Source organism: Mugil cephalus, chromosome 21 (assembly GCF_022458985.1).
Source record: "Mugil cephalus isolate CIBA_MC_2020 chromosome 21, CIBA_Mcephalus_1.1, whole genome shotgun sequence".
Lineage (NCBI taxonomy): Eukaryota > Metazoa > Chordata > Actinopteri > Mugiliformes > Mugilidae > Mugil > Mugil cephalus.
The window spans coordinates 8577364-8594585 of NC_061790.1; the positions used below are offsets into that span (position 1 = coordinate 8577364).

General features: G+C 42.4%; 1 protein-coding gene across 3 annotated transcripts in view; it reads left to right on the forward strand.

The window, feature by feature from the left end:
- The window catches only part of stxbp5a (syntaxin binding protein 5a (tomosyn)), a 90776-nt gene extending 83699 nt beyond the window's left edge, over positions 1-7077 (forward strand). For 2 of the 3 annotated variants that reach the window (XM_047573830.1, XM_047573831.1), the window contains 7 exons: positions 995-1045; positions 1866-2147; positions 2281-2650; positions 2823-2988; positions 3219-3330; positions 3433-3653; positions 4320-7077. In XM_047573830.1, coding sequence (XP_047429786.1) covers positions 995-1045; positions 1866-2147; positions 2281-2650; positions 2823-2988; positions 3219-3330; positions 3433-3653; positions 4320-4361 — 1244 coding nt within the window. In that variant the 3' untranslated portion in view covers positions 4362-7077. The remainder of the gene's footprint in view (positions 1-994; positions 1046-1865; positions 2148-2280; positions 2651-2822; positions 2989-3218; positions 3331-3432; positions 3654-4319) is intronic. The other variant, XM_047573832.1, reaches the window with a different exon arrangement.
- The last annotated feature ends 10145 nt before the right edge of the window (positions 7078-17222 follow it).

Genomic DNA, 17222 nt, shown 5'->3' on the forward strand with positions numbered 1-17222 from the left:
TTTAGTAAACGAAAGGTTCCGGGAGTTTGGTGACACCGTCTCATCCCTAGCATAAATCAAAGCTGCCACAGTACGTGACACTTGCGCCAGATATACGGAAGCTAAGAGTCTGTCAATGTAAATTTCTGTGGATAAATCAAGGGCGGGCGTTACACAACAGCAAGCCTTAAAAACGGAAAAATCAGCGTGGTATCAGAGAGTAAAATGACATTGCTGCCACTTTGTTAAAGTCAAAGCTAATTAATAGTTATATCAAATTACATCCATAACTATTTGATCTTGAGGGTTATGTTGCAGATTACATTTGAAGGTAGGTTTCTTTGTGTTACATTGGGTTCCTGAGTAAAAGAAAATAGCATTTGCTAGCTAGCCATAACTATTAGTGTATGTCACATTTCAGTATGTGCATGATGAATGAATCGTTTAATCATTTGTCTTCTACTTAAGAGAAAACACAAACGTCCGAGACTTTCACTAAAATGAATGATTGTTTCAATCAGTGCTAAAAAAAAACAGCAATTAAATGCCTCAGTATATTTTTAACCATCTTTTCCACTATCTTCTTCCATTTCTAGTTCATTACTTGCTCTTCCCTGTTACTTCCTCGTTCTTGGTGCATGCTTCTTCGGCATGAAGGTTCTTGAATGGCCGTGCAATTTTCATGTGTCTTACTGTCCTTTCTTCCAGGGCATTGTGCCACCGGAGGTCACCTCTTTTGTTTCGTCTGTCTCCGCATGCCTCCGTGATATACGGGGTTGTCCCTTATGCAGTGTCCCCTCCTGTGTAAAGCATTTTGGCTCGTCTTAGTCAGTCAAACAACCCCCTCCCCCCCTGTCCTCGGCACTTTTTCCACAGCTCCTTTTTTTTGTCTTTTTGGTGTATTTTAGCTTCTGTGCGCAATCCTACAAACCAGTGCTAGTTATCTAGCTTTGCATGGCATCGTGTCTTAGCTTAGACGTGTGTTTTGTAAAGAGGGATGTTCTCTTTTTTCCAGCAAAGATGTCACGGAAATTAAGCTTGCCTACTGAGCTAAAGCCAGACTTGGGTAAGCCTTGACTTCGTGTCTCCAAACAATTTGTATGAAATGCAGTATATTTTGCTCACTCGGGCTGGACTCCCACCACATTCCATTAGTCCAGTTTTTACCCCGGTTGTTAGCCTCAACTTTGGCAAGCTCCTGCAGATGTTTCTCCCTAAGTTTGCATGCGTCAAGAGTAGCACTGATCTGATCTGAACTGAAGTTTGTTGAGCTGAATCAAATTGCTGGAATTAAACCCCCCCCCACCTTTGGACCACGGTGGGGAGTGTCACCAAAGGTCAGTGGTGCTAAGCTAAACTTCGCACAGCTCATCTCACTCTGAAGCTTTCTATAACTTTTGCAGCTTTGTCTTTCCCTTGCGTTCTTCATGTCTTCATTTTCTCTGTCTGATTGGTCCTTTCCTGAATCTTTTTGAGGAAAAAAGACTTTCTTCAGGGCTGTAGAACCTTCTTTCCAAACGTCTCATTTCAAAGGGTCAAAGACCCTGGTGTTCCTAGCAGCTAGTTATTTCATACTAACAAAAGTACTTATTGGTGATGTGGCATTTTGAGCGATTCATTAGTGCTGGATTTGTTGTTATTGTAAAATATAAGACAGCTGTAACGTTGTAAAATCACCACTGATTATCTTGTCCTGGATCCAAATCCATGCTCCAGTTTCCTATTTCTACATTGTCAGTAACTCTACACATGTTTTGAGTTTAAAATCCAAACAGTTCTGTGTCATTTTATTTCATCACAGTGCCGTTGTCCCCATCTGTGTTGTCTTCTCTTGCCGTGTCCCTGCTTTGCGGGTGCTTTACCTCTCTGTGTTTTCTCCATTACTGTCCTCCTGTCTGTATGCCCGCCGCGGGGTGCCAACCCATTAGACCACCGGGACAATTCTTTCAGCCGCTCGCGCTCCTCCAGCGTCACCAGCATCGACAAGGAGGCACGGGAGGCCATCAGCTCCTTCCACTTCTGCGACACCTTCGCCCGCAAGGGGGACAGCGCCCTGACTCCCTGCCTGTACGTGGGCACCTCCCTGGGAACCGTGCTGGTCCTGGCGCTCACGTTGCCGCCTGCTGGGGAGCAGCGGCAACTGCAGCCGGTTATCATTTCACCTACGGGTGGGTAATTCATCTCTGAAGTGAGAGATTTAACGTGGAGTTATAAACTGTAAGATTAAGATTCTGTCTTTGTTTGAAGAAGAAGATTGTTTTTGTTCAAACATCCACAAGCCTTTTCCGTTCCATCCATCAGGCATGCTGGTGCGGCTGAAGGGAAGCATCATGCGGATGGCCTTCCTGGACTCCACGGGCTCCCTGCTGCCCCCAGCTCACGAGCCTTGGTACGAGCCCAACGTCACGGTGGACGGCGAGGAAAGGGAGAAGGTCCGCAAGCGCCGGCCCGTCTCCGTGTCCCCCTCCACCTCCCAGGACCTCAGCGAGAGCCAGTACGCCGTGGTGTGTTCGGAGAAACAGGCCAAAGTCATGTCCCTCCCCTCCCAAACCTGCATCTACAAACACAGCATCACAGAGACCTCCTTCATCCTGCGGGCCGACGTGGTGCAGATGAGCCAGGGCGCGTGCGTCGCTTGTTTCTGCGCCAACGGCCACATCATGACGCTCAGGTGAGAAACACGGCAGCCTGATATGGGGAAATTGATTTCGGTGTAACGGAGCAAAAAAGGCGGGAGTTAAGCCACAAAATGTGACATGTTTTGATTGTGGGGTAAATTAGTTTATCAGTGAGCTGTTCATGTGAGCTGTGGTCTGTTCTTCATTTGTGCGTCTCGTTCCCAGCGTGCCGGGTCTGAGACCTCTCGTGGATGTGAACTACCTACCTTTGACGGACATGCGGATAGCCAGGACGTTCTGCTTCACCAATCTGGGTCAGGCCATGTACCTCTGCTCCCCCACTGAGATCCAGAGGATCACTTACAGCCAGGACACTTGTGAAAACCTACAGGCGAGTTAAAACCCTGCGTACAGTACATGTTGCAAATGGCTTTAATGAGTCTCGTTAAAGGATTTAAATAGTCTCTCGTGCTTGCGGCCATGGCGCATTTGCATATTTTTTCTGCGCGCGCAAAATAAATACTATTAAATCTAATTTCATGCAAAATAATCATTTTACCTGAGGAGCTGTATACTGTGTGTTTGTGTAACGAAGTGCGATAATGTGTGCTGTCGTTTCAGGAGATGCTGGGTGAACTTTTTACGCCAGTGGAGACACCAGAGGCTCCCAACAGAGGGTTCTTCAAAGGCCTCTTTGGGGGAGGAGCACAGTCTCTGGACAGAGAGGAGCTATGTAAGCCACACTCACTCCATGAACATCCACCACTAGTCCCGCAGATCCTGATTCAGGCACTGATCAATGTTCCCATTTCCTCTCCTTCCCTTCGTCGCTTAGTCGGTGAGGTGGCAGCTGGAAAGGCGTCTCGAAGTCTGGCCCAGCACATCCCGGGCCCGGGTGGCCTCGAGGGCATGAAGGGGGCGGCCTCTGGCGTGGTTGGAGATCTGGCGCGCGCCCGGATAGCGCTGGATGAAAGAGGCCAAAAGCTGGGCGAGCTGGAGGAGAGGACGGCCGCCATGATGGCCAGCGCCGACTCTTTCTCCAAACACGCCCATGAGGTAGAGTCAAATCAGGAGCCGGTAGCAGCTTGTGCATTAGCGCACACAGCTGAAAACTAACGTGCAATTGTGTTGATCCTCTATAAAAAAAAAACTGTACAGGAAGTAAAATAGTTAATATAGTGCAGTAAAAAAGGAGTGAAAATGCACAATATTGAATTCCTTAAATTGTTTTAAAAATATAATTCTTGCCCACTAGAGGGCAGCATCTGGCTATGAAATGTGTACAAAGGATGAGCTACTCTGATGTCAGACATAAACAAATCCATGACAGCATTATGACCACCTGCCTAATACTGTACTAATATTTGAACCAAATGATATTTGGACCTGTGTATTATTTGATTAGCCTAATATTGAATATGTATGCAAAATGATAATAATAGTGTATATTTATAAAATAGCTCTAGGCCGCGTTTAATAAAGAAAACATAGAATGAGGGGGTCCCTACTTAGTCTACCATCAGTTTGGGGTCCTTGGCTTAAATAACATTGAAGACCCCTGAACTAGACAATTAGGCTCATTCACTTCCCCTCTCAGTGGTCATAATGTTATGGTTAGATGCTTAGATTGTCAAACGCCTCTTCTTGCCCTGTGTATGATTCGACTGACTGACCAGTTTCACATGTCAAATGTCCTCATGCCGACGTGTCCTCTGTCTCCAGATGATGCTCAAGTGCAAAGACAAAAAGTGGTACCAGTTCTGATCGGTGACGAGGCTGGAGCAGCTCCATGATCACCGCGACTGTCCGACCAACCTTCCATCAGCTCACCTGGACTCACCGTGACCCCCAGCCGTCGTTCTGTCCGTCGTCCGTCCGTCGTCCGTCCGTCCGTCCGTCCGTCCTTCCATTCACCCATCCCTCCAAGCCTTCTTCACTGACACACTTGGGATTTTCTTCCCTAGCACAATGTTGAATACTGTACTTACCTCAGTCTTCGGGTGGAACTGAGGGGCCGACAGGGGAGAAGGACAACCTCAGAGGGAGTGAATAAATGGTGTCTCTCTTTTTTTTTTTTTTTTTTTTTTTAAAAGAAAATGTTCCCGTCTCTTCGTTCCATCTCTATTCCGCCTCTGCTCCCGGGGACTCATCATTTGCCAAAATGTTCTTCGCCGTCTCCACCCTTGCACCCGGGTGGCCACGGAAACCGACGAACACAGAGCTGAGAAAGAAAAAAAAAAAGACAAAAAAAAGACAAAATATCTAACGGAGAAACAAAAGACTACAAAAAAAAAAATTGTTAAAGTGTAAAAAGAAAGAATCTAAATACATCATTATATATACATAGATCTAATAAATGTGCAATGCTGTATCCACTTCCGAGTGACAAGTACAAAAAGAGAAGGGATGACGTCATGGAGGAGGCGGGAGGCCGGAGGGAGGAGGCGACGTCGGAGGGAGGGGAGCCTCCTCTATGCAGAGAGTCGCGAGGGCGAAAGCAACTGCGATGTACACTGGATATTCCGTCATCTTGCTCAATCTCTAGACTCTCCTCCGTATCTGACAGACTTTCATATCGTTACCAACAGTGTGTGTGTGCGTGCGTGCGTGCGAGCGCGTGGATGTGTGTGTTACCTTTTTCTTGCCGTTCCTCTATTTGTTATCCGTTGGGTTTTTTGCTCCGTCTGTATTATCGGAAAATCTCTTATTTTTCTATCGTTGTGAAAGTGGATGAAATTTGATTTGTCGAGGGGGTAAAAAAAAACAAACAACAACAACAAAAAAAAAAAAACAAACGTATACACCTTTTTTGTGACATTTTTGTCTAACGACTCAAATTAATTTCTCATTATGAAAAGGGCTGGAATCTATGAGGAGGGCAAGGATATAAAAGGCATATATCATTTAGGACTCACTGACACGGACAGCCATCGGAGTTCTCCATCCTTTGAAAGCATACGAGCCGCACACATTCACCGGTCACCGTTTAGCGGACGTGATCTTTAGCCGCCGCCCCCTGACCTTAGGTGTAACGAGCTTCAACGTCGAGGCTCAGCGTGCGAGTCTGACTCTATAAACACTGATGTTTCATCGTCAGATTTGAGTTTCAGCGTGGAGATTTACACCCTGATAGCATCCACGTGTACGTCACTGTAGAAAAAATGGCTGTGTAATCCTTTGAAGGCAGTTGTCTGTGCGAGAAGATTGCGCGATTTCTCTTGTTTGTTTGTGTATTTATTTATTGAGGCACGAGGGGCGGCCGTCGCGTTTGGTGTCAGAAACCTCCACCTTGTTTCCGCGTTTGCAGTCAGCGTGCTCCATGTATCTCTGTATCCGCCAGGCGATGAACCTTTATTTGTATATATATATATCTAAGTAAATAGTTTGACAATCTAAAGACCAACTGGAAAGTGAACGTCGAGGGTTGCTCAAGCGACACAAGAGGAGACAGGCCATATTTTTTCTGACGCCAAAGACTTTGCTTTAGCTTTGCCGCCGCCGCCGGCGTGCGGCGTCGCTTCGCTTCGCCCAGGTCCATTTAGAAATCACTCATCAGGGTTCGAGATATGGGAAGTTGCAATTGGACTCAGCCATTTTCAGCGCGAGGTGTCGTGAGTAGCTCAGGCTAACGTCACACGTGGCCGGAACCATTCCACTTACGCCTCATGACAACATTTAACGGCATTCGTCCATGTGTGCGCGCGTTTGTGTGTCTCTCCCTTTCTCTGTTTGCGCGTAAGGTTGTGTCCATGTAAGGTCGTGACATGATTTCTGACCAGTTCGTGTCCAGCTGAGTGTCAGTTTGACGAGCCGAAGCCGCCGACACAGAGGGAACAATGGGAATGAATTTAATGGTTTCATTTAACTGCCGCATGTTCAGTCTTTGCAGACATGCTTGGACTGCACCCTTCACTTGTCGGTCTTTGCCTCCCCCCTTTGTCCTCTGTGCTCTTCTTCCTCCACGGCTTCAGATCTGGTCTTCTCTGTGTGTAGTAGGCATCGTAGTGTGGATGCTGGCAGCTAGGTCTGTCTTTTTTCCCCACAAGTTGAGAGAGGAGAAAATAAAAATCAACTTCAGGAAAAAAAATAAAAGAAGAAGAAGCTCGTTTTAGGTCTAAATCATCCCCCCAAAGCCTGTTCGATGTCTTTCCCTTTAACGTTTTTTTTTTCTTTTCCTTTCAGTGGTTTTATTCTTTCTTGTGTGTACACTACGGTATGCAGTATTCTTACCCGATACAGTCCACACACACTCAAACAATAAGAGGGAGTCCTGTCTTATCTGCCATATGCCATCTTCTGTCCTGGATTCAACAGTTTATCAGTGGGTTGCAGTATTTTTCTCATTGTAGCCAATTTTCTTGTACAGTTTTATGCAACTTTCACATGGATGTTTATGACTTTATCTGCTGCCACAAAAATTTAGAAATTCTGTAGATAGAGATTACTGTGCAATGGAAAATAAAAGTGGAAAATGTAATTATTTTTTTGTCTTGTTAAATCTTATTTGAAGCCTTTTTAACGGGTTGCCAGTATCAAACGGCGCGTGAAAAGCCGCAAATATTAGGATCTCCACTAGGTGGCAGCAAATACACACACATGCACCGGCGTGATTGCCTGAATGTTAACAAAAAGAGTTACAGGCCACAATGATATCAGTTTTAACTGGCACATGTAATAAAAGGATAGATTTATTGATGATACAGAAAATTGTCCTGGAATGCAACTGTTAAGCCAACGATCTTTTCATTATTGTAGTTTTAGGTCGTGTGTATTATTGTGTGTATTTTCCCCATTTCTTTGAGCAACCTAATCCTGTATTGATCACACTGCAGCTGCGGTTTCTTTAAAGGCCATGTCAGGTGAGGAATTGATTAGTCAGGCTCTTGGAGGTCATTTCTTTCTTAAAAAATAGTGTCTTTTTTTTTTTTTTTTGCTTTAACCCTAATTTTGACTTTAATTGTTATGTTGTATTTGCCTCTTGTCACTTACACTGGGCATCTGTCTTTACTGCTGCATATTAGACCTCTACAGTTGCTTAATATATGGATCAATTACTGTAGAAACCAGAGAGGTTTCCAGCAGGGCTGGTAATTTCCTGTACGGGGGACAGATTTACGCACTGTGACCCCACATTGTCACTGGATGCTTCCTGACATAACGTGTGACTCACTCCCGGTGACACATAGATGGACCTCGGCGCGAACGAAGCGGCTCAGACATACAGTCGAATACGGGTGAACACAATACAGACGTGTTGTTTTTCTTTTCTTGAACTTTTCGTGGCCGCCACAGTTGTTAATGAACAAATGAAATAGCTGTGAACAGACGCACAAATATTGCAGATATTGATTTCTGTCTGCGGGGATGAAGCAGACTATGAGTGAATGCTGCCTTCTCTTTAACGCGCCGTAAGGATCAATCTGACTAAGAGCAGATGTTGGGTGCCGTTGTGATTTCCTGGAATGCCAACAGATTAAGAAGCACGCTCGAAACTTGCAAGTTAAATCCATAATGCAATGAAAATGATAAAACTAAGTGTATAACCAAACAGTAATGTGATAGTCACTTACACTCATTGTGTTTATGGTTCCTTCCATAAGTCCACTCTTTACCATACACTGCACAGGGGTTACGGTCTGCATCCTTTCTTCATGTCAACAAACCCATCAGGCAAAGTGGTGTCATCCTTTTATGAGGTGGCGTGCATGTGTTTCTCTTCCACATAACCTTCTGCCGTTGTGAGAACCTGAAGGGTAAATTAAGAGTGGGAAATTGAGACAAAGAAAGGGAAATGAGGTAGGTGTTGAGGGGGAGAAAAAAAAACTAAACAAAACAAAAAAAAAAAAAAAAACACTTTGATTTGTTCAATTTGGCTGAAGCCATGAAGAGAAGGTCACCCGGGAGACGCGTTTGTTGATGCATACTGTTTGAACTACTGACTGAATGAAATGCAGGGTTCGTCAGCCCGGGCCCGAGCACGCGGCTCAGCAAATGACACGTCGGTGTGACTGTTGCCGTGGCGACTGGAAACATGAATGACCCCAGCGTGTCTGCGCAGCAGGAATCGGTGTGACACCGGGAGGAGGCCGACGGTGTCTGTTTCAGCTTGATTTAATGCATCCGACTGATTAACAGTTGCATCATTTTTTTTTTTTTTTTTTTTTAAATCCTTCAGGAGCATAAATATATCAGGCAAAACATACTGTAAATGCCTATTTTAACTATCTACTAAAAGTGCCTTTACCTTATCTACTTAATGAGTACAAAATAAGACTTATTATCTGTTTTATCTAACAAATGGAGAAAAGGCAAATCCAGTACTACAACACAAAAGTAAAAATGCATGTTTTGCCCAGATTCATCTAATTAATGTCATTTAATATTAAAGCATTCTCTCTTTTAGCCAGCTACTGCACATTACAAACTGTGCTTGCCGCTAGCCCTCCTGCTAAGCTAGTTTTAGTTCCCTTCAGGGGGGGACACAAAGAAACGCAACACAAATTCGATGTAAACATGTTTGAGGCTCTAGCAGAACAAAATTGTTTCAAAGTTTGAGAGTGACACATTTTTTGGGGTCAAAAAGAGGACATGTCCAGAGAGTACATCTGGTTTCCCTATTTATAAGGGCTTTAACCCTTTAAAACCTAAGCTATCTCACAAGGATCTCACAGTGGTTTGCGCTATTGACAATATTCAAAGTGTGGCTGAACACTGGGGAAATTGTGTTTTTGTTTGGAAGACCTTCATGACATCTCAAGGATATAACTAACTTCGTTAATTCCTTCAAACAACTGTCTGTCGCCCCCAACCTGCAGCCAACAGCAGCGGTGCGTCATCATTACCGTAATAGCAGCTTTCTTTTCCAGAGAGCGCAGCTTCCCAGTGTTCAGTCACACTTTGAATTTTGTCCATCGGTGAATTACGGTAATTCAAATATCGCAAGTTTTTTTTTTTCTTTTTCTTTTTTGTGCGCAGACGGACGTACAAGTCTTACAGGGTTAATTTGGAATAAGTTGACTTACTTTTTATGGCATAAGTTTTGACGCGTAGTAGGAACCACACAGGGGCAGACATAATAAATAAATAACTTAAAATAAATAAATAAACAAATAAAATGAGGAGGTATTTTTTTTTTCATCATGCACTTCCGCGACGACATATCGACTCTTTTCTCCACATTATATTTCGACTTTATTCTCGACATTTCGACTTTTTTTTCTCGTAATGCACGATAAAAAATAAAATAAATAATAATATTGAATAGTGGCTGTAAGATGAACTAGTTAGCAGTTTTCTTAAGTTATTTATTGATCATTTTTATGCCTACTATCAATACTTAAGCCATGAAAAGTCAATGGTGTCCTTCTTGAGGCCAGACATTTATCCATTGGCTGAATGGAAAACACAGGCCTGTTAATGAAGGTCCGGTTCCATTAAGTGTCTCCAGTGAACCACGACAGTGAACCAACGTGTGCAAAAGTGGAACCTCCACTTAGTGGAATGCAGCCTTAATCAAAACACCTGCGCTTTCTCCGTTTCAAAATGCCTACGCAACTGTGGTCTTTCATTTTTTTTTTTTTTTTTTTTTTGGTTTAAATACTCAATTTAACTCGGACGTTTACTCTCTGCAGAGGTGACCTCGGAAAAAACCAGCCGACATGATTCTTCCCAACACCGAGGTAAGTGTCAGCAGAGTGTTTTTAGCTTGTTGCTGCTGCTGCTGCTTTTCTTTAGCTACCTGAGCATCTGGAGAATTCACGTTCTGCTGATGTTTGCTGTGGAAGCTGCTGCTCTCTGTTTTATTTATTGTCTGTTGGCTGGTGGCTCCGGTGTGCAGTAGTTTAATTGGCTGTTATGTCTGAACTGACCTTCTGGCTCTTCTGGTGTTGACATAACTATAAAGGAGTTGTCCGGCAGTATTTCCTCACTGGGGAAAAATGCCACACGGCTTTGCCTATCGCCCTCTGCAAATACTCGTTCTCATTTAGTTTACCTTCAGAGAATATGTCTGGAGGGTTTTTAGAGCTCACAAGATGCGGGACTCTTGTTTTAAACATGGCCTGTGCGTCTGTTTTTTTTTATTGCTTGTTTTACTGGTGAATATCCTCACAGCAGTCGGGCCTGGCCCACAGTGGTGCCCACTGGATAATTTGTTGTGGTCTGAGGTACACAGCATGGTGGAGTGGAAGAATAACTGGCTCTGGACTCTTTTTGGGTAAACACAGCAGCCAAAGTAATCTCTACACACATACGATATCACGTTGTAGATTAGTTCCGCATCAGTTGGTCGACTAAGCTGATGTTTTACAGCATTATATTATGCATCCTTTACACACACATTGTGAACTGGTGTTATTCAAAACATGAAAAAATGGAAATTCCAACATGAATATTAAACGCCTAAAATATCAGTTTTTACATTCATACAAAATCCATTCTAAGTAAGTCACACGATGAATAACGTGGTATTAAAATTAAATTAATAGATTGTTTGATGAAGTGGTTCTGTTTTTTTTTTTTTTTTTTTTTTAAATTTGCCTCTGCACTTATTCAGGTTTGTCATCTGCGTATTTATTTATTCATCCAGTTTTGATTTTAGCCCGTTCTCGCCTCTTTAATCAGTGATGGTGATTTTCTTCTCCTTCTGTCTCCAGTATCGATATGAGAGAGAATAATCTAAGCCATGACATTTGAAAGTTGCTTATTTCATGGAAATACGCTCCACGTTCCCTCACAGCATTTTTACTGATTTAAATCCGTTCTCGCCTGATTCCAAAGCACAGATTTTACAGGACGCTCAGTCAAATACGCATCTCTTGATTTCATTTAACAGTTAACATCAGGGAGAAACGTGCTGAACGGGTATTTTGCTCTGATCTGTCAAGACCTCTCTATACCACCAGTCTCTCGCTGAAATGAATGAGAAGGCGTGTCCAAACTTTTGACTGGTAGTGTTTGTGTGTGGTGTGCGCACACACACATGTGTGTGTGTATGGAACTGCTTATGCCTGAAGGGGGAAGAGAAGGGGTGTCTAAAACAGACATGGGTGTGGTTCAAACCCCGACCTTGTAATTTAAAAAAAGGCTCCAGCTCAGTGCTTCTTTCCCTGGTGGAGAGAAGATGGTCTGAAGGGAAGTCTCAGCGGTGATGATCTGTGGCCGTGGACCACCAGTCAGCGGTCACATCACATGCTCTTCGCTCTGCCTTAGAGACCCTGCTTCATGCATCTCCTGTCCACTTATCCATCCACACACGCGTGTAGATGATATCAGAAAAGTATCACGAGCGTCTGTGTTATCGGTCTTGTCGGCCGCCTGTGGAGAAGGATTGGGCACACGTGCAAAAAAAAAAACAAACTAAAAAACGGTGTCATAGAACGCATACCGAAACAAAATGGCTACCATCCAAACCCTCAGCTTGTACGACCAAATTCAATTTGCCGTAATATGCGGTTTTGGAATACTACAGCACTAATAAACACAAATTGATGAGGTCTTGTGTGCATGTGTATAATTATAACAGGCACTGAAGTGAGTTTAATCAGTCGGGTTCTGTGAGCCGTGACTAAGAGATGAAAAACTCGCTCCTAGAGCGAGGGAATGGTTGAAAACGGGTCTCCTGTAAATGCTGCGGTCGTGTTGCAGCGTGTCCGCTTTAAAGCTGTGGAATATACAGATAATTCCTCCTGCAGTTTTCTCTATTCTCTATCAGCCTATGTTTATTTGAGGTTTAATGCGCCATGTAAATTGAGAGCTTTGTTGTTTTTAATTCAGGACTGTGTGCTTCTTGTTGCCTTCGTGTCATGAATTATGTGTATTTTCCTGTTTCGTGGCATGTATCTATTTGACTGAGTTGACTGAAGTTATTTTATAATTAAGTTTTGAAAAATGATATGGCTGCCATTTGTGTGCTTTTGTGCAAATCTTTGAGGAAGAGTGATCATTTGAGTTTGCATGCTGTGTTTGCAAGTTTTCCAGCATCAAAGGAACGAGACTGAAGCTAAAATTAATTTGACTCTGTGACATAGGTTCATTACTTGTCACACGTACAAGTACAGAGCAACGAAATGCAGATGATTTAATGTTAAAAAGAACACATTCTCTCCACGTAGTGTCCTTTTAAGTCTTCACTCCTGGACTATCTTTCATGTATCCTGCTTACCGCAACAAATTCATTAAAAATGCATCTGTTTGCCATAATGTATATTTGATCATACCAGGAGATCTAATCTGGTGGCTGCACCTCATCAATATTTAATGCTCTCAGCAAGATATCTGTTTCCTGTATGGCAACGAGAGGCTGTTTAGGAGGCTAGCGTGTGGATTAACATTCTTAGTCGCCGCGCAGAAGAATACTCAAACTGCATTGTGAAGCGTTTTGTTTAAAGACTCTGCAGTAGAAACACAAAGCTCAAGACATTTCTCTAATATTTGTTCAGTTTTCCCAGTGGACTCATACTGGGAATCCACAGGTGCGGTCCAAGGGCTCTTGAGGGAGTAATAAATATCCATGATCCTTATCTAGGCCACACAGATCCCCCTCCTGAGCAGTAGAGAGGTTATCGTTTCTCTGATTTAAGCACACCGCTCATGTGTTAGAACTGGAAATACCTATATTTCCCAGCAGGGAACAATGAGACATGTAAGTGTATTCCACTGGTGAAGCTGACAGACACCGCTCATGATAATAAACTCCTGGAGCATGTGCACAGCTATTTATCTTCATCCACATGTTTAATTATTGCGTAAAAAGAGTTCAAAGTAGAGGATTACCTGCACTATTTGAGGTTCCCTTTCATGAAAATGCCTTAAAGCTAATCACCAACTGGGAAGGAAGGCACCCATTCATGATCCTAACTGGTCTGCCTAAGCATAGGTTGTTCCAAATCTGGATGGGAGCTTACTGTTTGGGCGCCCTGTGGTCTTTGAGGTCAGGAAGAGCTGCAGTTGGTGCAGCCTGTGCTTTTCTTTGGTAAGCAATCATTTAGAGAAGCATGACTCCTTCCCCGACTGTCACAATAACGTATTATTTCCCCAAGAGGCGCGGTCATTGTGTAGATGAGAGATAACCAGAAAACACTCTGTGCAACTTACTTCCCAACAAACCGTTTCATCTGCTGTACTGTGTCTTTTAAACTGAAAGCGTATTGATAAACAACACTTCTCTTTTCCACAAAATGGCTTTGTCTCAGTGTAAAATCGATGTTAACGTTGGTGTTTTTATCTCGTTGCATGACTCAGGTGTGAATTATGCCGTGGAGGTGACTGAAGCCTTTATCTGACTGTGGGATGTGTAGCAGCTTGAATAGGACGAGGGTACAGAAGGACAGAACTGTAGGTGTGAATAGCTGAAGCTGGTCAGTGCGTTTCCCACGCCAGACCTTCATAATGGACCTGGCGAGTTAGAACGTGGGCTTAGAGAGGGTTAAAGTACTTTAGTATGGAGAGTGAAACAGCAGGCATGTTAATGGATGGTTACTTTATCTAATGTAGCAACATCATTATTTAGTTCGATTTGGGAAAGGCGGCTTTTATCAAAAGCTTTTTAATTTGTCCAAAATAATGACTTGGCATATCACAGTAAGTATCTCTCTTCAATTCATGCACTATTTCTTTATTGGTTTCTCATTTTTTTAAGAGTCGTTATCTTGTCAGGACATTAATATGAGAACAATCTCAAAATTAGTTATATATTATATAAAAGACATTGAAACATGTTTTTCTCTGAAATGCAGCCAAGCCAATAGACGGGTTTACACAGAAAACCTTTTCTCATTCTGATTACAGTCATTCCAGTTGAAGGTTTTAGGTCAGCTGTTTACATGTTAAGTGATTTATACTGATCTGTTGTTTACATGCACCACTACTTGTAATCGGAACGGCTGTTTTACAGACCTGTGACAGGCGCAGATCGATGAAAACACCTGTGACTGATCTCTTCGTCTAATCAGCGTAGTAGTTGCTGTTGTTCTTACACTTTTATTCTTAATGAAACAGCTTGATTCAGAGAGTTTGTGGGGTCACACCACTTTTGCTACTGTGTGAGCCTTATAGTAGCCAGTCTTCAAGGTTTTCCAGCCGTTCTGAATTTGTTCCATGCTTCGGTCTCGGCTTCAGTTCATTTTTTTTATGGACCTTTTTAAACAGTTCAATATTTCTATTATTTTCTGATGTCTAAGTGTGCGATAATGTCTAGTTCTTTCAGAGTTGTTATTAAAAACAAGCTCTCTGTGGAGCTTTAGATTCATTCCGATTCACTGTTTACATGACTTTCAATGTTGGAAAATGAATATTCAACCCCTGTGAAACTGGTGAAATTTAATTCGGTTTGGGCCTGTTTATTCCAAATGATGTGTTTATATGGAGTCATTCTGTCTGTTTGGGCTTCTAAACCGATTGTAGTAGGAATATATGGCTCCATGTAAACCCAGCTAATGTTTTGAGATAGTATTTATTTCTGTTTATAATAACTTGTTTTTAATTACACTGAGAAGAACTGACTTCCAGAATTGTGTATACGTGATCTGGACTAAACAGAAAGTTTTTTTTTTTTCATATCATGCCTTTTAATGTTTGGCATTTTTCTCTCTACGCAGTTTGCCATGTGTTACGCCAACAATGTATTTTAAATGAACACAAAGTGGACACACATCTGTTGGTGAAGATCATGTGATGTAATCAAAAGCTTCAGGACGCCACTAAACGGACCCAGTGGACAGACTGTTTTCTTTAACGGACGCAGGCTGCTGTCTGTTAATTTGGAGTCATAGGTGTTTGCACTCAGTGAGTCATTCTCCTATCTGCTTGAATAGCACACAGGGTCTAATTAACATGTCTGGTCAGTAAATTGCTCTGTTCTCCCACAACAGCAGCAGTTTAAAAAAAACAAAACAAAAAAAAAGAACAAACTCAGCTGCTCATCATCCTGCCTGCACGGACGGACTAGATGGTGTGAAGCATGACAAAACACAAACCGCAAACTGCACGTCTTAGTCCCGTCTCCTCACTCAGTTTTCCTGTGTGTCATTTCAGATTACGCAAGATAATTATTTAATGCATCATTTCACATGGAAAACAAATTCACAGTATGCGGTGATGTTTTCTCATTCTCCTCCTTCGGGCTCGTGTGTCTTTGGTCGAGGATATTCCCACTGCTGGAATTTTCCGATCCAGGCGTTTCATTTTGGAATTTTTTTTTTTTTTTTTTAAATGGCTTGCCTGGCAGCTACTGGCGTTTCCAAGGCAACTGTGTGATTGGGGAAGGGGGATTTGAATGGTCGCTGTCAGTGAGGAAAATTGAGTGCTACCACAGGGATATATTTTACCCTGCGAGAGTTTATGTTAAATGTGGGTCAATCATAAGCTTCTATTAAGTCTTCACCCTGGTGAGGCATATTAATTTGCATTTTGCTTGCCTTGTCTGTGTTCCATTAAGAACGGCATGGTGCTCGCTGGTTCCTTGAACTGCACCGTGTGATGAATGTGTGGCAGTATGAAGCGGGGGCTAAATAAAGGGAACTTCCAGTGCTTGCAGGCTAATGGAGGCAGATGTCATCCTGCACTGTGCTTGCTCTTTGATCACTTTTCTTTCTTTTCTTTTTTTTCTTTTTTTTTTTTTAAAAAAAATCAGGCATCTCATTTAATGAACAATTTAATGCCATGTACATGGTATGAACAGCAATATGTACCAGCGGTTAAAATCTGGGTTTCCAAATTGTTGATAAATACTTTATTCATTGTGTTAACATGATTGTATTAATCTCACATCTTCCTGCATTAAGCAGTAAAAATCATTGCAGCATAGTTTCGAATAATTCATCTTATTAGTCTGAAATCATGTTCTCATTTAGATAAATACTCACTAAGTAGTTTCTGTAACTAGATGTGTTTTGATGTTATTTATCTCTGCTGCTTTATTTAATCACAAGGTTTAAACCAAATGAATTGAGCTTCTGATTCATTTACGCTTTCAAGACCTCACATCTTAAAAGATGAAATCTCATAGAACATAAACGGAAGCAAGAGCAAGCAGTCTTCATGACACTGATCTGTTAAAAATACCACTTAGGACACATTTGCAGTGTGCCACTAGTGATATGAATATTTCATGTGTCATATCTAATGGCATGTTTCAAACCAGCTACTAATGGATGCTTTGCAGAGGCATTATCTAGTAGGCAGAGAGCAACATCTGCACATCAGGATATAAATCTTATGATTACAGATGTTTTGTGGCTGTGCCATTATTATTATTATTAGTATGTGTGAAGCATTATCAGATCAGAAGAGGCCACATACAGGAAGGGCTGATATATAGCTGAGATATTATGTTAAAGCTTGATTTTAAACCATAAGGATGATATTTGTCTTTATTTCCTGTCACTGTCAGATTGCATATTATTCAAAAAATCATATCAGATGAAGATCAAATATATTCAATAGGGTAACTAATACAATATTATTTAGTCCATTTGTCACTAAGAAATTGGGAATATTTTTATCTCTTTGTTCAAGCGATGACTTTTATAGCCGTCCACACATCTGTATGTCCAACGCATGTTAACCTCGCCACCAACCGAGGATCCGACCCACAGTCAACAGCTGAAACAACGCTGATTCTGTCTG